Source organism: Malurus melanocephalus, unplaced genomic scaffold, assembly GCF_030028575.1.
Source record: "Malurus melanocephalus ecotype Western Australia unplaced genomic scaffold, MMel_1.1 scaffold_169, whole genome shotgun sequence".
Lineage (NCBI taxonomy): Eukaryota > Metazoa > Chordata > Aves > Passeriformes > Maluridae > Malurus > Malurus melanocephalus.
This window is the reverse complement of record NW_026623401.1, coordinates 470,098-492,789: the sequence shown is the minus strand read 5'-3', so window position 1 is coordinate 492,789 and position 22,692 is coordinate 470,098. Positions and strand designations below refer to the sequence as shown.

General features: G+C 44.0%; 1 protein-coding gene and 1 long non-coding RNA gene across 2 annotated transcripts in view; both read left to right on the top strand.

Moving 5' to 3' along the window:
• The first annotated feature begins 1,216 nt into the window (after positions 1 to 1,216).
• On the top strand, positions 1,217 to 7,410 carry LOC130577119 (uncharacterized). The gene is made up of 4 exons (XR_008965734.1): positions 1,217 to 1,280; positions 1,659 to 1,720; positions 2,805 to 2,937; positions 6,601 to 7,410. It is a non-coding gene; the product is annotated as an uncharacterized LOC130577119 (long non-coding RNA).
• A 2,835-nt stretch (positions 7,411 to 10,245) lies between these two features.
• SMAD3 (SMAD family member 3) overlaps positions 10,246 to 22,692 on the top strand; it is a 68,794-nt gene continuing 56,347 nt past the window's right edge. Inside the window, exon 1 of the mRNA XM_057372294.1 lies at positions 10,246 to 10,786. Coding sequence (XP_057228277.1) covers positions 10,581 to 10,786 — 206 coding nt within the window. The 5' untranslated portion in view covers positions 10,246 to 10,580. The remainder of the gene's footprint in view (positions 10,787 to 22,692) is intronic.

Genomic DNA, 22,692 nt, shown 5'->3' with positions numbered 1-22,692 from the left:
ATGAATAGATTGTTATTTAGGTCTTACTGTACCGGTGCAAAGCATTGCACATGATCTATGGAGTTCTACAAGCAGCAACAGGAAGTTTAATCCTCTATACTGGCAAACAGTTGACTTGGTCTGTTCCAGCATTAATTACACTGAAGAAAAACAAAACATTGTAGCTTTCAGGACTAACTGCTCCATTAAGTGTAGCATTTTAAGCAAGAGAAATGTTTGCACACAATGGAAAGACACATAATGTTGCTCCATGCACAAATCAGATAAATTGTTYTGTAGCTTCAGTGACAGCAGAGACAAAAGGCTCTGTCTCCCTCATTGTGGCAGCAACATCTGGGTGCCTGCCTGCACATTTCTCCCCTGACTTGAGGCCTCTCCATGTCCCAAAAGCAGGAGGAAGAACATTGTTCCACATACCTCAGGTAGCCCCAAAATGGGCCAAGGCCCGAAGGGACTGGGAGGTGTGATGGATGCAGGTTTTGCTGTGACAGCACTGAAGTGGGGATTGAGTTTGCAAACACCACAGGGAAATCTGCTATCATAGTAATGGAGCTCATGGGCCTTTGAGTGGCTGAGTAGAGAATTATTTCACAACTTGCCCCGTTTCCCTTCTTGYCTCTGAGGTATTTAATAAAATGAAGCCAATAATTCATAAAGTAAAGGGCTCAGAAGATCCAAATTGCTCTGTAGAACAGTCCCTCAGGTTACYAAGTACCAACCCAAAGCACAGCAAAGGCCCCACTCTCAGTTTCCATAAATCCACTCAAATCCTGCCTTGCACTGCAGCAGCTTTGGGATCATCCTGCCTCCCAGAGCTCTCCAGATCTYAGTAGCAATGGTCTTTTTCAGGATTCTTCTTCTACCAAAGCCCAAATTGATGATGAAGAAATGACATTGATGTTGGATATCATTCCCTGCTCACAGCAYCCTCAGAGCCKCCTCCCCCTGCTCCCCAGCCCCCTTTTTATAGCCATGCAGGAGATCCYCAGGTCACAGCTCAGTAGTCTTTGAGGAGAACTCATAACTCTCTGAACTGTCAGAAAACATAAAAACAAACTGACTCATTTCAAACATGCCTCAATCTCCACCTCAGCAAGCTTGGTTACGTTTTTAAAAAACAAGCCAGAAAACAAAGCAAACTCCAAACCAGAAACAAGAGTTGAAGACAACCATCTTTGTAAATTTAGTTTCTAATCAGGCTTCCTTTCTTTTAGGAATGGAGCAGTTTTGTAGACCCTTTGGTTTGTCCTTGCTGCATCTGGGCAGTGAAGGCATAGCAGGTGAGAGAATCACTTTTCCTGAGGCAACTTCAATAAAAAAAAGCTCAGCCAGGAGCTCATTCCCATGGCCCAGAGCTGAGGTGTGGACCTGTTCACTAATCTTTATCTAGCACCACATTCCATATCCTGTAAGTGAAATTTATGCCTAAAGTGATTATTATTAATATTTTCTGCACCCTCTTGTTATAAAAATACTCTTCCTTTCAGGAACCTGTCTACAAAAGTCAAAGGTTCTGGGCTTATGCCACAACAGTGATGAAATATTGCAAGGGATACTGAAATATATATGTATTTTGAAATATGAATGTGTATGTGAAAGTGRGAAATCAATGAATATTTAATAACTGAGATACAGCACTCTGTCTTTTTTAACCCCAGAATCTTCAGACACTCCACCARCCAGAGAAGCTGTGGCTGCCCCATCCCTGGAAGTGTCCAAGGTCAGGTTCAGAAGGGCTTGGAGCAACCTGGGGTAGTGGAATGGGATGAGCTTTAAGGTSCCTSTCAACCCAAACCATTCCRGGATTCTTTACAAACCCCGATTTCCTGCCTGGYATGGGTTTTGTATCAGGCCCCCCAAAATAAAGAAGGCAGATCTCTTTTCCCCAGCTCCCTCACTGCACTGGAGGCATAAATTCCATTTTCCTTTCTGCAAGTGGGGAGCTGCAAACAACTCTGGTGCCTTTGGGGTAGGCGGGGAAAAGAAGTGTGGCTGATTCTAAATAAAAGTTTCTGTCAGATCAACCTTGATAGCAGAGATAATGGCAGTGATCACATGGGAATAAAGACTCAGGCTTTGGTTTAATCATTCTTCCGTATCAGCTGCACCGATCCAGTTCTGCATGACTAAGTCAAATAAATGTTAGGTAACTGAAATTACCTCCTTTCTTTTCACTCCCCCCTCCAGAACCCACAGTTTGTTTCAGGGACTTTCAAACAGGTAAATCTATAAAGGACATCTGCAAGCACTGATAACAAACAGAGGATGGAGTTTTTGTCAAGAGGTATCTGAAGTTAAGCTCTGAAAGAGATTTCTAAAGGCAAGAAATAGTCCTAAGGTCATAAAAATCACATGTGCCTTTGAAAATTTCTATCAAGGCTGTACCCAGCTGCCTAAATTGGCTTCCATTCACTTCACAGGGTCTCTCTAAGTGCTGGAGCACGTGATTTTCAATTCCACTCCCATCAACTTGGGAGGGGAAAGACCACCAGTGTCGAAAAGATAACTTTGATACATTACAGAAAGCCTTGTAAATAGTGATGTGACATTTTCATTTTAAAAAAATCCCCACATTCTCATATCAACACCAACAAGAAGCAGGCAGCCCTGAGGTTTGGTTTGAAATCTTGATCCAGAACCAAGTTATGCTGGTTAGTTTATCCTAAAAGAAAGAATAAATGTGTAGGATCCCAATGTGTTACAATAAAGCAGCATCCTTAATTTGCTCAGTATCTCAGGTAAATCTATAATCAATAATTAACTGGATTTTCTCTGGTTTCTTCTGCATTGTCCCTACCCCGCAGGAGCTGATTGCAAGCTCACACAGGTGATGTTCCTTAAATCCTGAACTCCCAGAAGCACAGAATTGCATCAGAACCTCCACCTTCAGCTCACCTCACCTCACCTCACCTCCTCTCTTACCTGGGCCAAGACAAGGTAGGAAACATGACCCCTTTGAGATGCAGAAGCAGAAGAAAGGAAACAACATTATTATTTTAATTTATTTGCTATGGTTTCAAACCCATTTGAAACAGTCTTAACTCAGGAGTTTACAATGTCTGAGTTGGTAATTCTGCCTTTAGCCCCCACACCAAGCACTACACTGTGTATTTAAACTGAATTGAACTTAAGTTTAGTTTTAATTTAGGGCAGCCTGCCCAGATTTCTTTCCCCTCTGCTGACAAACTTGGCAATGCTTTTACAGGGCCATGAGAGCATTTCAGCCTCCCTTGCAAAGAGCCTTCACACAAAGCACTTTATTTCTCCCCAGAACAAATAAACAAGGAGTAAACATCCCTCCTCTCACATATACAGAGCATTTCCTCATCATTCCCTTCCCATTTTGCCACTCTTACAGCCCAGGTAGGACCTGAGTTTTATGGAACTGTTTGGAAAAGGCAAAGCTGCGTTTTTTCAACAGCAAGGACTCRGAAGATGACTTAAAGAAAAAAATAAACCCAAGGTTTTTTTGTATGTTTACATGCACAGCTTGTGGACTCTCTCCAGTTCAGCTGTGTTTGAGGATCCCAGCATTAAAGGGACTGTGCTCTGTTCAAAATGCAGTGAAACCCCCGAAGGAGAAGAGCAGGCGGATTGTGGTGGTTTGATTTTCCCCTTTTTCTCTGGAAGAATGCACTTTCTTGGGTTAYACATTAAACTGTCAGGAGGCAAAATCAACACTTGGGATCCTACATGGAGCTTGAAGAGCATGGCCATGCAGAGCTTCTCCCATAAATCTTCAAGTTGTTTCCCTTATCTAAGCAAGCTATGTATAAATATTAACATATTATTCATGGGCAAATAATTCCATGCCACTCCTTGCTGCTGCTCCTGCTGCTGCCCTAAAGAGGATTCTTGGTTCAGATGAGAATGACAGTCCCTTTGTCAGGCCTTCAATGCATTTCAGGTTAGAACAATTAAAAAAAATAAAAAGAAAAAGAAAAGAGATAGAGGGTAACTTAATTAAGTAAACCTCAAAAATGAAGAAGTGGCCTTTAACTGTTGGTTTTAATGTAGGGGAGCCACCACCACATAAAAACTCTGACTAAACTCTGTAGTAATTGCAATTAGTCAACTCCTACTTGACTTGGGTGAGGTAGGGCTGAGATCCAAAGGATTTGTTCCCTGCTGTGTGCATGGATGCATGTTATGAGCCGCCTCGAGCTCTGCCCAGGTTCAGCACAAGTGTTGGATTTGTAGTGCTGGGGGTGTCACTTTGGCCAGGGTGGTTTCTGTTTTCCAAGACTGGAGCACAGTGGTGGGATCTCCCCCTTCAATACAGGTGAATTTTTTCWTTAGAATGTTTCTTGAGAATATCCCTTGTGTGCTAGGAAAAGTGCACTCCGTCAGAAGTTCTTCCTGCACAGGGCTGGACATGCCAGCAGCTGTGGACAAGAAGCCATTGCAAGTGGAACATGTGAAAACAGGGGCCTATTCATAAAAATAATATATTTATATTTACTCCTTCAAAGCCTTTGCTCAGAAGCTTTTTTAAAGTTCAGCTGGATARAAAATGCCCACTTCAAAAGCCAAAACGAAGACTTTAACAGATGTGCCCTGGCAAAGAAAAGGGTGCAGACACAGCAAGGAATTCAGAAAGGACAGACAGTCATAAATGGACACAAAAAAAAAATTCAAATAAATGTTTGTGGCCTGGAGCTGGAGTTTTTGTGTTACCTGTAATGAGSCTCTGGTTTTGGGCCCTGGCCTATTCCTTTCTCTTTTCCTGACTGCAGCTTTTGGTGCTTTTTGTACTACAGGAGAAAAAAATATAGAATTCCACCAGCCCCCTCAGTCCCTCCAGCAGCTAGAGGAGGGAAATGTCCTATGAGGAGGACTGTTCCTAAAAACTGCAAATTTGGATTTTATTTGTTAGACATGCTTAAACCCCACGGAATTCCAGGCTGCCAGAGTGTGACAGGGCAGTGTTTGTGTGTGTGTGTGTGTGTGTGTGCGCAGTCACACCAAGAGCAGTCTGACAGCAGCTCCCTGTATGCAAAGTTTGAGCAGTGCTGAGTTTGCAGGTGCTGCCTCCTCACACCCTGGTGTTGAAAATCCTCCTCTCCATCCCTCAGGATATCAGCACATCCCATTGGGTGGCCACCCTAGTGACAGTTTTATCTCCTGCTTAATTGAAAGCATATTAATTTCAGGCTGTTAGCACATTTGGAAAGATTAGATCAGGCCTTATCCCCATGATTGTGGTTCAAGAGAGGGCTCAGCCTCAGGAGGCTTTTGTGTCCCTGTGTGTCCCTCTCCCGTGCTCCAACAGCCATGCAGAGAAGACGCTTGGTGTCCTCATCAAGATGCTTAATTTTCTTTCATGAAACTCCAAAACCAAACAAAGAATGTCCTCTAGATCACTGGCTGCTGTTTCCCTTTGCACACTAGACTGCTGTAAACCGTGTCAGGAGTTATGATAGAAAGGCCTATGAAGATTCCAAAGCCAAGCCTCAGCTGCCCAGGGAGAAGCAGAGCTGGGATTGCCCTGTGCACCCCGTGGAGGTGTTTTTTGGGGGGCTGTGGGGCCCTGCCCAGCAGGATGTGCCGTGTTAGTGAAGCAGAGCTCRGCCGCTTCCCGTGCAGCTGTGAGTGCCCCGAGCAGCGCCGATCCCAGGGGAGCAGCCAGGGCCCCCCGAGCTCCCTGCACACCACAAACACCCCCTGGGCTGAGGCTACTTCACAGCTCACAGCAGCTCTGGGACCGACAGGGGAAAAYTCACATTCCCTGAGAGATCCCTCACCTGCCCCAACCTCAACACCGCCCTTTCCCTCCCCAACAACACCTGTACAGTTCAGAAAAGAAGTAACAAAGGAATTGTTATTTTCAGTGGGTAATTTCAGTTCTTCAGAGTAGCTCTATCCTGTGCCCCAGATGGGCYGTGGGGCCTGGGAAAAGCTACTCAGAGAGGTAAGTCAGAAGCACACAGGTTTTGCAGTACAGGAATGGCCTGTCCATGGCTCTCCAGGGAGGTCAACTCCAGTTCAGGAGCGCCTACACAAATAACTGCCAGAAATTGGGAGAGTGGATTAGAAGGATCACTCTGGACGTGCTGCTGCCTTGTATTTTTTCCTTAGGCAAGAGGTGCTGCCTTGGTAACAGAAAGGATTCTGGCTTAACTAGAAGTGGTTGTGTGATTTTTGCACCACTGAGCCTCTTGGAACACGCAGGTGAATTGCCTTCAGTGTATGAAGCGCTAGGAATTTCCAGCAAAACAACTTTTTATTGTGTGTGCACATTTTCTCATCTGCAGAGAAGAATAATGGTGGTACCCTGCAAGGATTTGTCTGAGCTGTGTATTTCACAGAGCTGACATGAATGCTGAAGACATTAACTTACAAAGACATTGCTTTTTTCATGACTCACACCAGAAGTTATTTTCCTGTAGGATTGTTCTGAATGATTAAGATAGGTTTGCCTGCATATAAATGCTGTTCTACACATATAGATATAYATACATTACCTTCACCAGGGAAAGCTCCCACACCTTCCCTTGTTTATGCACATTATATGTGACATAGATTCCAAGTTAAATGTCACAGCCCTTATTTACAAGGTAGGGAATGAATATAACCCAATTTAAAACCCCTCATTTTCAGTGCTGCCCATCTCATCCTTCGTGGAGAACATTGGACAAGTGGAGTTGAGACCAGCCCCCTGTCTGCTGTCAGCTTCCCAGGTTTTGTCCACTTGCATCTTCCATGCTGCTGTAAAATTCTCTTTCCACATACAGGTAGGAAATGATATTTAATACTTCAGCCAGTGAGGGGGAGATGGGGACAGCACCTCAGAAGCTGCTTCTCAACCACTCCCTGATTTTCAGCCCAGCCACACTGGCATGTTGGGACAGCCTGGGAGCTGTTTGAGCAGGCACCAGGCTCCCTCAGAACCCGAGCCCAGGCAGGGAGCAGCGTGCTCTGGCCACGCTGCCTCCATCCTGCCTGTCCCAGCTCGCCCTGCATGCAGAGAGACTGGAGCTCATGGAACCGCCTTCCTGTCTGCACCAAAATCCCTTCTCACTACTCAAAGGATGTAAAGGGAACATGGAGCAAAGCACAGAAGCAATTCTCCAGTCTCTGAAGCTGTTAAAAATATTTCTGATAAAGGTACAGATATGCACAGCTGAGCTCCAGTGAACACCTTCTTGTTTCTCATGCTAATTTTATATTGTTCCCGAAGCAGAGCCTGATTTTTTTGCTTGTGAAAGGAAGATATTAATTCTGGTCCTATTCATTAATCATATCAAAACCCAAGGTATGCAGATATTATTTTTCAGTAATTTTAAGGTGCCAGTGTATTAATAAAAGGTTAAGAAATGCAAAATAGCTGTAAAGGGTTTGGTTTTTTTCTTGAAGTGTATGGTTTTCTCACATTACTGCAGACTACATATTTCTTTATTTGTCAGTAAGAGCAAACTGTGACCCTGAACCTCTACTGTTCCAAAACCAAGCAAAGATAATGACTTTCAAAAAGTAAAGAACAAATTGTTTCACAAATAATRAGCATAATCACAAAAAGAAGCATAAACTTCTCCTGCCTAGTGGTGGCTTCCAAGACGTCAGACATTTTGTAACTGGGCAATCGGATCCAGACCACGCAGAATTGGGACGGTCCTGCTTTTCCTGTTAATTTTTCCACTGTGAGAGTGTCCAAACCTCTCTGAAATAAAGGATTACTGTCTAGGGGTTCAGAAAGTCATATTTTCATAGAACAGTTCATTCTGACAGGTAACCCCAGCAAGCACACAAGCTGTTCCATTAAATGTCATGGCCTTAAGCTTTAAAATGCATCCCACATCCCAAGCTCAACTATTTGTTTGTTTTCAGGAGTGTTTTCAGTGCTGCTGTGGCCGAGAGTTTAGATCAGTGGTTTAGCTGCCTACACCTCATTTAGAGATTGTAAGCAAGGGAGACCCAGTTTGGTTTAGTGTTCAGCAAATTACCTTCACCCTCTTGCCGCTAAATCACTGTACAAGCATAAGCAAACCACTCAGCTCTTCCTCTCCTTCCCCTTATTCAAATGTCCCCAGGCCATCACTTGTGATATGACTGTGAGGAGTGAAGAAGCAGCACATGAATGTGGACAGAAAATTCTAGAAGCTCTGTGGAACCAAGGTCACAGCACGAATTCTGAGTGTAACAATGAGATTTGAGTGTTACCAAAATCTTTCTGGATGAAAAAAGCATGGAATGGTGCCTGTGGTTTTCTACCCAGAACAGCCAGAAAGAAATGTTGGTTCCCAACAGAAATCTGCTCTGAGATCACCCTGATGGAACATGGATTTACCAGATTTGAGGCAGGTCCTTGAGGCTCAGTCTTTTGAGGTTGCAAAATGTGCTGGGCCAAGAATTGAGAAAATAGAAAGATTATTTAACCTCACCCCACTTCAAAATGTAGTAGGAACATATTTCTACGTTATTTAAATTCTCCATCTGTGTTTCACTTGGTTCACATATTCAAGCCATTTTCTAAAGTTGTGAACAACAACTTTTAAATACAAGTTCAGATCCTCGAATAATCACAAACTCTCAGAAACTTGGCCTTTTCAGAAAAACCCAAATAYAGAGCAAGTCAACAGCACTAGTAAGTCAGTAATTTAGGCATCCTGCTTTTAGTAAATAGTGTCAATAGTTTTTGTGCATTGTTTTAGAAGTATTGAAGAGCTGTTTCCTCAAACAATGTTGGGATCATCTACAGGGGTTCCACATCTTTGTACTTCAGGCATCTCAACCGAGGCAGCCAAAAACTGGGTCAGGGCAATGGTCCAAAATTTTAGTGGTGAGCCTCCAAAATTCAAGACACTCAGGGAATGCATGTTGGGGAATAATATGAGAATGCTGGAGGAAAAAAATGAAGGGAAGGGCGTATTTAATTTGTATCCAATATTCATATTTCAAAAATTGGTACTGACAATTTGGAATAGAACCCTATGTTTGAAATGCCTGTGACACAAAGCCAAGGCAGTTGCCTCAGATGCTGTCTGATCCCATCGGTTCCTAAGTTGCCACGAGGCAATCTGGATGGCTGGCTGCTCCCAATCCACAGGCACAGGGAGGTTTGGGATGCCAGCTTTCGAGGAGTCTCCCCAATGGGTTACTCTGGATCCTGGAACAGGGGAATGTGGGTTGGCAAGAACCCGCGTGTCTGGGAGCTGCCCAGCAGCCCCGCAGGCTTCCCCAATTTSGGCTCACCATCATCTCTTCTGATAGGGTGGAGGAAACTGGGAAGCACAGCTCAGCTTGAAAGCTCAGAATTCAGGAGCCAGATCCCACAGAACTTTTACCCCGTTGTTCCTGGGCAGCTGTTGCAGGGAGATGAGAAGCAGCTGGAGYTGAGAAACTGAAGCAGCCTTGTTGGAGGCACCTGGTGACTTTTCAGGTGGCCCTGAGCCTCCTTGCTGTTTGCTCAGCAMCGTTTTGGGGTAGTTTTAGCAGAGAAATGATGCTTTGAGGAGCTGAAGTTTATAATTATATATTTTTTTCAGGATTTGGGCTCCCTTTCAGCATGGAAGGGGTGATGCTTGAGAGCAGGGAGTGTGACAGCCCAGTCTGCCCAGTGATGGAAAGTTAGAAACTGGAAATGTACCTGGATGCCACCCTGAGTCAGCCCAAACCGAAGTATCTCTACAAAACACCTAGATGTGAACAAACTGCCGTCCTCTGACAAAAATATTCCGTCTGAGAATTTCTGACCAGCTCTGGWGGTAAACACCTCCAGGGTGTCGTTTGTGTCTGATACAGGGCAAAAATTATTCGGATACCTGTTGCTCGGGGTGGAAAGATGAGGGAATGGAATAGTAAATTAAAGGGGTTGAAACAGAAAGCAGCTGATTGTCTGAGCACGGCTGGCCAAGCTGTGTTCAGGTATCCGTGTGGGAACGCACCTTTCCATGGAGGACACGGCCGTGACAGGGGCTGCAACCGCCCTGTGGATCGGTCCTCTGTCCCTTCCCCTCAGCGAGGGGGCTTTACACTTGTGCGGTTTTAGACTTGGGGGCTGTGCAGTTGTGTTTATTTTCATTGCCGCCCCTCGGTAGGATTTGTCCGAGGACCGCTCCTTGTCCTGCTCCGGGGCTTTTCTCCCCTGGCTGCGGGCCCCGGGCCCTGCGGAGCGCGGAGCCCCTCAGGGAGCTGGGGCCCCCGCGGGCGGCGATGGAGGAGCGGAGYTCCCGGCGGGCCGGCCGCCTCCCCGCCCTCCTTCCATCCTCCCTCCCTCTCTCCCTCCCTCCCTCGGCGGCGTGTTTGGGAGGGAAGGAGGGGGTGGAAGCCGGGCCGGGGCGGCCAGCAGGCAATTTGCATGAGAGACAGACTGGGAATGAGCTGGAGTGGGCGCCTCTCCGCGCACACAGAGYGGGGCAGGAGGGGGAGGAGGAGGGAGCTGCTGCTGCTGCCGCCGCCGGGGAGAGGCGGCGAACTCCGGGCAAAGTTTGGAGCCGCGGGCCCGCGGCGCTGAGGCAGAGGCGGGGCGGGGAGCGGACGGGCCGGGCCGGGCCAGGCAGGGCCGCCCGGGCCGCGCGGTGTGAGGCGGCAGCGGCGGGCAGAGCGCGGAGCCGGCGGCGGGCGCTGCCGGCACAGCCAGCATGTCCTCCATCCTGCCCTTCACTCCTCCCATCGTCAAGCGGCTCCTGGGCTGGAAAAAAGGCGAGCAGAACGGGCAGGAGGAGAAATGGTGCGAGAARGCGGTGAAGAGCCTGGTGAAGAAGCTGAAGAAGACGGGGCAGCTGGACGAGCTGGAGAAGGCGATCACCACGCAGAACATCAACACCAAGTGCATCACCATCCCCAGGTACCGGGGTGCGGAGGGCGCGACTCCCGGGGATGCGGGGGGCCGAGGGARCAGCGGGACCCCGAGGGACCCTCAGGGACTCCCGGGCTCCGGCACGGCCGGGACAGGGCTTGTTTGGCTTCCCGGCCCTGCCGCGCTTGGTGCGGTGTTGGTCCTCTCCGCCTGCTCCTTATCTAGTTAAAAAAACCCCGTAACTAACTGGCTGCAGAATTGAATTACTCTCTAGTAACGAGAGCGAAAACGTGGTGGAGAAAATATGTCTCGAGCCGAGATTATAAAAAAAAAGAAAAAAAAGTTGGAAGCGCTGTGGMTTAGTTCCACTCACTGAGGGTACTCTCATTGACAAAAGTTTCAGCGTGTTCTCAAGAGCTGTTGCATTAAGATTTCCTTGTGATTAATKTGTCAGGAAAACGGTTTTGTTTGGGTTGTTTGGCTTCTTCCATATTACCCCTCTGAAGGGGTGGTTTAGAGCCCTGCTCTGCTGATGTTTTCAAATCACTTTTTAAATYGTGAATGCAAATGGCAGAGCTGAAGGAGATTGTTTGGAGCGAAAAAAAAAAAAAAACCAACAAAAAAAAACCCAACAAGCCCTAAGCGTGTGAGGGTGAATATATGTGATTTTTWSCTTCGTTTTTTGAATTAACATAGATTTCATTTTTAGCCTCTATTCCGAGCTCGATCCTTAGGGCCATCATAAATCATAAGAGACGTGTATAAACTATCCCATCTAAGAATAATTTTCCAAGTAACTTTCAAATGGCTGCCCACAAGTGGTGTTTTATTGCTGCAGATTGTTGATTTCTGTGAGCTCAGCCAGATGACTGCTGGGTCTGTTCCTGATTGTTGTTTGMGAGTACTTTTTTTTTCTTTTTTTTCTTTTAAGCGAAGGCCAAAGTTCATCCCAAATATTTGAATGCTGCATAATTGTGTGCTTCTGCGTGAGAAGATATCTGTGTGTGTGTGTGTATTCATGCTTTTCTCTGGCACAAACAAATGTATGCTTTCTTGGTTGTCAGAATGATTTAATATGCAGGAGCTGATACAAAGCAGCATCTGTTGCATGAAAAAGTGAAGCATGTAGCTTAGAAATGTGGATGTTTGGAACTCCTAAAATTTTCTTCCAACAACTGTAGTGTTTTTTTGAAAGGAAAAATAAAGTCTCCTTATCTTTTTTGCTGGTGAATGACTTTGGCTAAGATTTTGCCCAGTAATGCAAATGAGAGCTCTCAGCCTTTGTTAGAGTTGCTCTGGCTTCTACTTGAAGCAGAAATCAAAACCTGTAGAGCCACCACACAATACAAATGCCTTAAAACCTCTATTTTTTAAATTCTTGGTAAGCAGCGTGCTTTCCACGTAGATAATTCCCTGTTTAAAACACTTCCCTGAAATATTTAGCATTTCAAAAGAAGAAAATTGCTGGAGCAGCCCTGCTRCTGTGACCTGGGTATTGTGTCTGGCTGATGCTGACACTTTAGGGAGCAGAGCATGAAGTCCCTTGGAACTTCTGTGACCAGTACAAGGTGATTTAGATAAGGAAGGGTTTGATACTTTATGATTTAAAGGAAGAAAAGAGTCGGGCCAAATATAATGCTTTATTTTAAAAAAAAAGGTTGAAAATAAATAACAGAAASAGATATCACAAGTCATGAATATTCTCACCTTCAGAGATTGTCCTGGGTATTCTTACTGAACATCTGTTTCTCCTCTTTTAAAGAAAACCTGTGCAGAAATTAAAACATTTCATGTTAATTTATGACACTGAGCCTGGATCCTGCAGATGTTAATGGGTATGGGGGAGGCATCAGCCTGTTTTGAGGGGAGCCCCTTAATCTGTCGCATTAGTTTTTAAACACAACTTCATTTGTACTTTTATTATTGTTTAGAAATGAAGGTGGTGAGGTTAGTCTGGGCTGAGCTGTTAATATCTGTATCTCAGAGGTTGGGGAATGGTGTGGGAATGTGGAACAGTCTGGAGTGCAGAGCTGGAGCTCTAACTAGGCCTTGTGACTTTAAGAGCTGTGCCTTTTCCTCTGGGCTGCACTGCTTGTCCTAATGTATCTGTGAATCTGATTACTGTGTCATCTGAAATTAGTGTTTGCAAGACAATTTTAGCATGGTTTTAGTTCGCTGTTAGTATTTTTTTTATTTAATAATTTTTACATATGTCATTTTACTCTTTACTCAAATAATATGTTGGGGAGGGGGAAATGGGGGAAAAGCATCATTAAGGATTAGCTCATGTTGTGCATTGTCTGTAATGCATCAGTAGACTGAATTACAGTGGAGCCATGCCAGTGATGACTCTGGCCCAGCAGGAGCAGGGTAAGTCCAAAATTAGCTATTGTATCCATGAGACGAGCAAGTTTCACATGGAACAGGGCTCGAGCTTTGCAGAAACATTGCTTGTGGAAATGAGGGCTACACAGCAAATTTCTGGTCTGATCAGGTGGGGTTGTTCGAAGAAAGGACAGGAAAAAATATTTTCTTGTTGTAGGGCTAAGGAATTAGAATAACAAACGTATTCCTGCTGTCACGTTTATTGGCTGGGATCTGGAAATATGTACTGCATGCTATCTCCTGACAGATTAGTAAACAAGGATTAGTTTATTTGCTGGTGTATTTGCTCAGCATGTATTGCTTCTCCAAGTGCTCCATTTCTAAGGTGATGTGACAGACATCTCAGGCCCCAGGTTTTCTGTTGGAAGAACCTCTGGCAGAGAGCAAAAGGCTGGAGAGGCCTTCAAGGATTTCAGTGTGACTCTCCTGGCAGGATTTTTTCCTTCTTGTTTTACTGGAGGAGGAAGTAAATTCTACCTGAAAAACTCTGGCCTCAGACCATCTGATGGGTGCTGGTGCTGCTCAGGAGGGCTYCTTTAGAGGATCTTCCTTCCCTCCTCCTCTGGGGACACAGCTGCCAAAGCCCACCCTGCCCCAGCAGGACCTTGCTTTAAACCTCTGTGCCCTGAGCTGGTGGCCTTTGGTGTCAGGACCTGAACCTAGTGAGTGGTAGCAAGCTGAGGCTGCCTGGCAAAAAAGACATTTTTTCATCCTGTGTTGGGTGATAAAGTTGAAAACACACATTCTTCTGCCCATTAAAATGCATCCTTTGCCATAGTTGCATTATATTGAAAGCCCAGCTTTCAGGATGAGCATTTTTTACCACTTTTCAGACCAAGTGTGCCATTAGCACCTACCCAGCACAGCCAGGTGGGTGTTTGTGGCCTCTATGCTTTGTTCAGTGAACAGGCAAAGATCTGCTCCAGCTGCTTGCAGAATTTTTGAATTTTTGWTGCCTCTATTCTCTTCTGAAACCAGAAGTATGGTAAGAATGGCATCTACACCTGGCATTCATACAAACCTGCAGAAACCTGAGTTTCTACCACCTGTTCCTGAGCTGAAGAGAGGCCATTCTGTGCACCTGAGAAACCAGCAGCATTTGCCCTAAAAATGAAGTGTATTAGTCTGAACTGTGGTGAGTGTTTATATCTACTTTTATGGGGTCTGAACTGCAGAAACCAGATCATGTGATGGGCACTCAGTAGTTTCTAAAAGCTGTGCACTATCTATAGTCTTGYTATATGAGATAGTAAATGCTCTGTTTCAAGATGTTCAGTGGTGCTACACACGCTAAGACATAAATCTCATGACATTTTGTAATATATTTTCAGATACACATTTTTYTTTTGATCTCATTACTGTATTTATTTGTTTTGGTATCACCAGTGGTTTTAGGGGAGCCAAGATTCTTGTATGTAAGGAATGCCTTCTTTTAAGTGGTGGGGTTTTTTTAAGTTTAGAAAATAGTTTTTGAGAGAGGTGGGTGTTATTTCTTGTGGAGCTCATCTGATAAGGATAGAATGTACCAATTGAAATGGAAACATGGCACATTTGCTCCTTAAAAGCTACTGAACAAGGTGCTCCTTAAGTGATTTACATTTTGGGGGGGAAAACCAGGAATAATGCATAAAGGAACATAATGCATAAGGATAATACACAAAGAACATAATGCATAAGATTTCAGGAACATCTTGGGYGTGAGCACAGCTTCTGTTGTGTTGGTACCTGACCACATAGCATTTACAGGAATTGATCAGGTTTGAAGTGGTAACAGGAAAATATGAAAACTGTGAGGATGCTAARTGGCAGAGGCTGCCTGCAAGGTCCTGAAGGATGTTGTGGTTTCACACCACGGTGTGATTTTTGGGGTTGGATTTGCTCTTTGTGGGTGYCTTCCAGCTCAGGATATTCTGTGATTCCATGCTCTTCTTTTGGGACTTGTGCCTGTCTGGTCTCAGTAATAAGGAAAGGACCACAGTTTTATGTGTCCACATGCGAATTTACATATTTTTCTATTCAATTTTTAAGCTGCCTTCTTTTCAGRTTTCTGTCTCTGTATGTGAGGAGCTTTTAATATTTCATGGCCTTGTCTGAGAGAGCGTGTGGAGGCATAGCCCTGATGTGCTGGAGGTGGTTACAGTCCAATCCTGTGTGCAAACACACTCTGGTTGCCATCGCTGTGCTTAGCTCTATCCTGCTGGGGATTTTCCTGCTGCAGACCTGTGTCAGTGACCTCTGTCCTGCCCAAGSTTTATGGGCAGATTTTACAGCCCTGTCCCAACCTTTGTGCTGCTGCAGTGCCCTCATRAGCCATGGCACTGAGAGCTGCTCCACAGACCAGCTGTTGTGGCCTCTGTGGGGCTTTGCAGGTCAGGTCTGAACGTGAAAATATGGGGAGTGCACATGAGCCTGAGCCTGACAGAGCTCCAGGAGTGTTGGGACAGTGCTCTTGGGCACGGGATGTAACTCTTGGGGATGGTCCTGTGCAGGGCCAGGAGCTGGACTTAGTGAGTGGTTCTTGTGGGTCCCTTCCAACTCAGCTTACTCTGTCATTCTGTGACCTTCTGCCTGCAGTCCTGCTYGTACACCAGTACCTTTCTTATCTTCTGAAAACCCACCTCTACAAGCACAGGTTTCTGCTCCCTGCAGACCCTCCAACTTCTCCCTGCCCTTGCACTTGTTCCTGTCTCTAACATCAGCCTGGATAATGTGTGTGGAGTTGTGTTGAATTCTGCACGATGCCATTCCCCAAAACAAAGCACTGCTGTCAGGCTCAAGCAATAACGTTGGTCCAACCAGTTAGGGAGCAGCTACACACTCAGTTATTGTGGCAGGGATGAAGGAATTGGGAGAGGAGGGAGGCTGGGGAGGAATTACGGTCCAGCATTGCATTCCCTCCCTCAAAGGAGTTACTGCTGGAATAGCACATCACACCCAGCCCTTTATTAAGGTGTCTCCTCAATTTTGTAATTTCACTGTTAGCAGTCACTACAATTCAAAACCTTTTGTCAATATATAAACTTATTTTTCCACCTGAGTTGCACAGGCCAGCTCACRCTTTGCAGTAAAACCAGTGGTAAAACTACCCTTGTCTTGAAAAACAACCAGAATGTTTATCCAGGACTTTGAGRGGCTAAGGGGAAAAAATAGATTTTACCATTTGTTAAGATGCTTTCAAATATTCATATATCTGCCTTTTATTCTTCTCGCCTTTCTCAAGAGACTAAAATAGTTAAAATAGCTTCTGAGGGGACTCATGATGTTCTCATTATATTGTGTAGTAAGTGTTGAATCTGTGTGAAATAAAATGTTTAAAATGGTTGCTTAACTTTCATAGTATTAGGAAAAGACCCTGAATATTGCAGTCATTTAAATATAATGAGAAATAAATGCAAAAAATTGATGAAATAAAGAAATACACACTGTACAGGATTATCACATCAGGGATCCAATTAAAACGAGTTCTTCTAATAAATATTGGTTTAATAATGTAAACTTGTGATTGCTATATTATTACAACAAAAATAAAATTAACAAGATTTAATGGACTGAGCAGCCATTAATTTTCACTTGTTAATTTATTAGGAATTTCTAATGCTGTTAGATGCACAGTAAAGCCATTATCCTGCATGAACTACTCGATGAAATAAATAGGGCCAAGAAGTGCTTGAATTAAATTGAAATCAGTTTTTATTCCCAAATTATCTCTTTCTGTTGTTTGGGTTATTTTTTTATTAGTACTATGTTTTAGCTTTCCTCTACTGAGTGCAATTAAATTTTCTGGGATGGAATGCAGCACTCTTCCAGCCAGGCTTATGAATAGGCCTAATTAACTTTTGTCCTTGTCTGCCTTGATGTGTTGTGTAAAAACGCTTTTCCAGTCCCGAGCTGCCTGTGCTGATTGCCAGAGAAGGGAGGATCAGGGGCAAGGGAATGAAGCCAGGGCAGAGGTTCTTGTCCAGGCACTGCACTGCCACAGGTGACTCCACCAGTTCCAGCAGGTGATTGCTAATTCCTTTTGGTTCCCTGTGACCTGAAAGAGGAGGAATTGGTGATAATTGGGCTCTTGGCACTGCAGCACAACTTTGTGTAGCTGAGGAGCTGGTAAATGTGTGGATTGTTGYAGTACTGGTGCTCTTAAAGGAGTTTGGAAGCCTTTTAGACCTGATCCTCATTTGATGGCATCTCTTTGCCACCRGGGTGGCAGGACTTGCCCTTAGGGAAGTTTGCCTGCTCCAGGTACTGTGGCACTGTAGAAACAATACAAAGCCAGAGCTATTTTTTTCTGTCTTAGAGACTCTTAAGAAGTCACCAATGTGAGTTGGAATAAACTAGCAGCCCTGTTAAAAACCCAACCAATAAAATCAAGGGTAACCCTTAGCTTCACAAGGGTGGTGAGAAATAACCCCCTGCGTTTTAGAGGATCAGTCAGGAATAACCCGAGCTCCTGCAGGAAATCTTCATTGTCAGCTAAGGAGCCTGTTAAACCTAAGCTGCTATAGCTACACAGTTCCAGGTGTAAGACAGGTTTTTGTGTGTGCTCCAGAGAGGCTTCTATCTTTAGGAGCTGCTGCTGGTGTCGAAAACATGGAATCATAAACCTTATAGGTGAACATCATGAAAAAAACTGCTTAAAACTTCGGTAAAACCTCCCTGTTAGCAGTATAACCTCTTCATCTTTCCCTAAGTCTGGGAAAGGTGAAGAGGTGATCCTGATAAATTTTATGTGTCCCACAAAATACCTTCACAACTTGCTGCTCAGCACTGGGGTTAGGAAGGCGAAGGGGTGGCATGTTTCAGATGGTGCAGCTGTGCTCTTTGTGTGCCCACCTTGTCCTGGAGCACCTGCACAGGTGCCTGACCCCATRACGGGACCATCTGCTTTTCCATCTTCAGGAATATGGATCAGTTTACAGAAAGGGAGGGGAGTGATCCCTGGAGAGAGGATCGCAGTGGGCGATGTGTCAGGAGATTGATCTTCTCCCTGGGGTTCTTGCTTTCTCCACAGTTCTTAGGATGAAAGTAGTAAGTGAACCCTCCTTAGCTCACCTGATAGTTTGCAGTTGRGAATTTCAGTAAACTTTTCCTCACAAATTGCATCATAGGAAGGGTYGGAGTTTGTCTCTGAAATGGTGACGTCCATTAACCATAACACAATCGTTTTTTTAAAAGGAAGTCAAAACAGAAATTTCCTCCTTTGTGGTGAAGCTGTAGCCGGTAGTGGTTGAATACTTGATGCTGACACTGACTCTCCTTTTTCACAACAAAAGAGGAGAAACTTTGTCCTTTCTGTTCTGATTGCTTGAACATGAAAAGAGAAATTCACTTACTCTTCACAGATGTAGAACAGTTAAAGTTCACAAAAATATTTGGCTTGGAGGAAAACATCTGTGGCACGTGAGAATGCCTCTGTTTCAGTGTTGAATGTGTGACTGTTGCCTTATCTGCTTAACAGCTGGAGAATCCATTTTCCCCCAAATTTCCTTTCCCTCTGTTAACTGGCTTTYCAGTGTTGCTGTGTGGGAAGACAAAGACCCAACTACAAGCACCGTTAATTTTGTTATTTTCAGAAAGACCAGATGTGAGGTTTTTTTCATAGGGATACGGAGTCTGTGGTTGCCRTACACATGGAACTTGTACAGAGAGGTCCTTATTATTTGCTGAACAAATTGTTGTTGTTCTCCTGGACTCAGATGCAGAGTCAGTTTGTAGCACATRTGTAMCAGTATCTGAAAAATTACAGCAGTRTTTAAAAAGCACTCAGTCTAAAAGGAAGGCTAATAAGCAGCTGKAGTCTGGAGGCTTTTCTCAATCATTTTTGTRTTTGTGTAGTTACATGGRTTTCAGTAAATTTACTTCTGATTTACGTGCAAGTAGAGGAGAGTCAGGCCAGCACTAGAGAGCAGTGAACTAAAAACAGGAGAGATGTGTTTGTCGGTAGGATATTGTCCATTTTTCTCTTTTAAATTCAGGCATTGAGTGGCTTCTCTGCTTTGCTCTTTGTAGGATTTGAAGCCTGCCCAGCAGAGCCTGTGAGATCTGAGGGCGCCAGCCCCACAAAGACTGCACTTGTCAGGCCGGGCCTGGAAAACTGGTGGGAAGCCAGGCGGGGTTTAGCTGGAATTTTGATGAAAATGATACTTCTCTGCAAAACATTTCGTTTTCAGTGTTCACTCATGTTTTATTGAGGGTTTGCTGATGGACATTGGTGAGCTGGGCGAAGACCTTCCACATTTGTAGCTGAGGTACCTCTGGACTGGGTGATCCTGTGCCTGTGCAGAAGGCAGCATTGTGCTCTTCAGTGTTTGGTTTTTTGTTTTGTTTTGTTTTGTTTTTTTTTTACCATTTTAGCCAGCTTTCAACCCAGTGGTGAAGCCCTTATTCCAATGTGCTYCTCCCCTGTCCCACAGCTACACAAGCACAGGAAGAAGGAATGTTTCCTAGATAAAACCCYCCACAATTACAGGCCTTGAACTCAGCAGAGCACAAGGTCTGCTAATGGCATTGRTCCCTGCTTTCTCAACAGTCAGCAGCTTTTTGGATAAAAGGTCTGGAATAATTGTTGATGTTGGCCTGGGAGCTTCAAGCAAAACTCCAGTGGGCACTGGAGACCCTGGATTAACGACCATGTAGGAGTTTCACAGGCTTGGGATGGTAAAATTTACAGATATCTTGACTAGTCTTTCTCCATATCTGCTTCTTGGGCCTAAATTTACCTGATTGACTCAATATAAGCTTCACCATCAGTCAAATCTGTCTTATTCGTCTCTTTCATGGGATTGTTTTCCATTAAAAATATTCTTTTTTTTAAACATCCAATTTTTGCAGAAGAGTGGTGGAAAACGCAAACTGAAGATTTGAAACCACTGTGGTAGAATCAARCTTTACACAGCTAAATGGCAAATTTTAAAGAGCAAATAATCACTGTCCACTTATCAAAGCTGATACAAATTTACAGCTGGTTTCTGTCTCCAGTATAAGTCTGCTGGCACTCTGCAAGCTGTGTTGAGCTTTGCTCTGAATTAGATGCCATAAATAACTCATGTGTAGGTAGACAGCTGATCATTGAAGCTTTTTCCCAAGCCTTGTTTTGCGCGTTTATGAGCACTATAGGCTGAAAGTTCAAGTATAGAATTGCAATTGCATCTTTGTTTTTCCCAATCATAACTGAATAAAGACTGGTTTTCAGTTGTGGATTGCTGCATAATGTATGCAYGTTGTGGTTAGGGAGGATTGAAAACATCAGGGTTTGTTCCACACCACTGTCTAACTGGGAGCAAAACATTGCACGCTGCTTGTACCTTTACCTCTCAGATACAGTTCTTGCTTGWCAGAGATTTTAATTACAGTTGGGAAAGGCTCTTAAAATCCCAAGATTTTAAAAAGCTGTTGCAAACCCCATTACCTTGCTGCTTTAAAAAGCTTTCTGTTGCTGCCSAGCATCTCATTTGTACTAAGAAAGCAGTTTTGATTTTTGTTGGACACTCTCTGAAAATATGTAGGTGCTACGTCAGTGAGWCTATTAGAATTCCATAGATATTTAGTGGTAAACCTTGGCTGGGTTTGCATAATATTTATCTATTCATCTCTGTAGCAGTGCCTCCTGTACACATGGAATATTTTGACTGGTTGATACACATCATACCACAGTGTTCTGCTCCTGAGCTCCAGTCTGAGGTCTGTTAGCACAAGTCTAAGGGAAACTCTATACGTGTAGCCTCATGTTTTCACTTAAGTAATATTATATAGCCATATGTGAATTTAATGCCATCCAAATACAGGATGGTAAATGAAAGAAATGCGTGTCTGGTGCGAGTGGACTTTTAYAGCCATGACCTGCAGCAAAACTGCTTGGAAAAATGCAGTTTCTTTACCTATAGCCGTGTCTTTCACTGATTGTTTTGGCAGCCTCTGAGAGTGTTGAGCACTCAGATGTATTTGCTTCAAAGCTCCTTTGCATCTGAAGACTTGTGGGGAATTGTTCTGAAAGAGATGACTGAAAACTAATAGCTGGCCATCTGGCTGGAAACAACATTATTAATTAAAGGTTYTCTTTTAAATCATTTACAAGTTTGAAATAAACGCTCTTTTCAAAGCTATTGAAGCAAGATGAATTTGAAGCCTTGCTGTGGGAAACAGGGTATTTWATGTATCTCCTCACTAAAATTAAGGATGGAGAAGTAACCTCTGAGATCATGGTTACTTAGATAAGCTGAGAGCAAAACAGCCTCTGGATTTTTCCCTGTGTGTTTTACATGGTTACTTTCCTTGAAGGAGAASAATTAAGCTCCAATGCTGGCAGCTACTCCCATTAAAAAATAATAATAATAAATCTTCACATACAATATTCATTTAGTCCTTTTAAAGATCTTTTCATTATGCTGAAGGGCCAGCATGCTTTTGAAAGGGGAGCATTTGTGGCCTCTCATTTTGTGCCAGAGTTCTGATCTTAAATCCTTTATAGCAGAAGGATTTTTACTCTCTTTTGCTGATGGGGAGAGTAAAGTTGTGAGAATGGGGTTGACTTACCTGAGGTTGATAGGGGCAGGCATCCTAAGGCCTGCTGCAATTTTCCATATCCAGGATGGAAGTGGYATCTTCTTGTGCTCTGGATGGCAAACAGGAGTCACTTCAAAAGCTGCTCTCTCTGTTATACCAATAATTCATCATGTGGATTTTAGATTCATAAAAGTAATTTTCAGTTAAATAGAGCAAGAAGCCTCTAGCATTTTAGAATTGTGGACTCAGAGCAGTGTGGATTGGAAGGGACATTCCAAACCCATCTTGTCCAGCTCTCTGGGTGCACAGGGATGTATTTTACTGAGTCAGGTTATTCAAAGCACCCTCCAGCCTTCCTTGTAGCACTACCACTGGTGGAGAACTCAGTTCTTTCTCCACACAAAGGAAGTAAGAAAGTGCTGAGGATAGTCCTCAAGGGATGTTTTTTTCATTATATGTCCATATTTTCCAGACTTAGGTGAAATRGATCCCTTCTGCCTTGATTTTTTCAGTGCCTTAAGGGTCTCAACAATTCTTTTTGGTGTGTCTGAGTGATGCAAGACCCAGTTTTGATTCAGACCTATCCATATTGCAGTTCTTGGTGGCTGCATGCGGAAAATATATGTCTTAGGATATTGGAAAAATGGAGTAGCCATTTAAAAGGATAGAATTTGATTAAGAGAGTACCCTTAAATAGGGTTGAAGGAATAGTTTCATGTCAACATCCCCTCTCTTTCCTCCCTTCTCCATTTGTTTCCTGATGGGGTGTAAAACAAAATTGGTGCCAGAACAAATGAACCACGGGCCCCACAGAAGGTCTTGGAAATGCTGGCCTGAAATGGGGTTCCCTGAGTCCTTGCTTTGCATGCCAGGCTCTACTGGTTTGAAGCCCCTGTTGAGAGAGCTGCTTCTAAACAGAAATAAAAATAGACATTTGAGTGTTCTGATTTTAGAAAGAAAAAAAGCATTTATTGGATTATGATTGGCTGATGACTTTGAAGCTGGAGACAGTTTTATATTACAGAGCTTCTCATTCTGCTTATTTTCTCAGTTCCTGCCCCCCCCCCCCC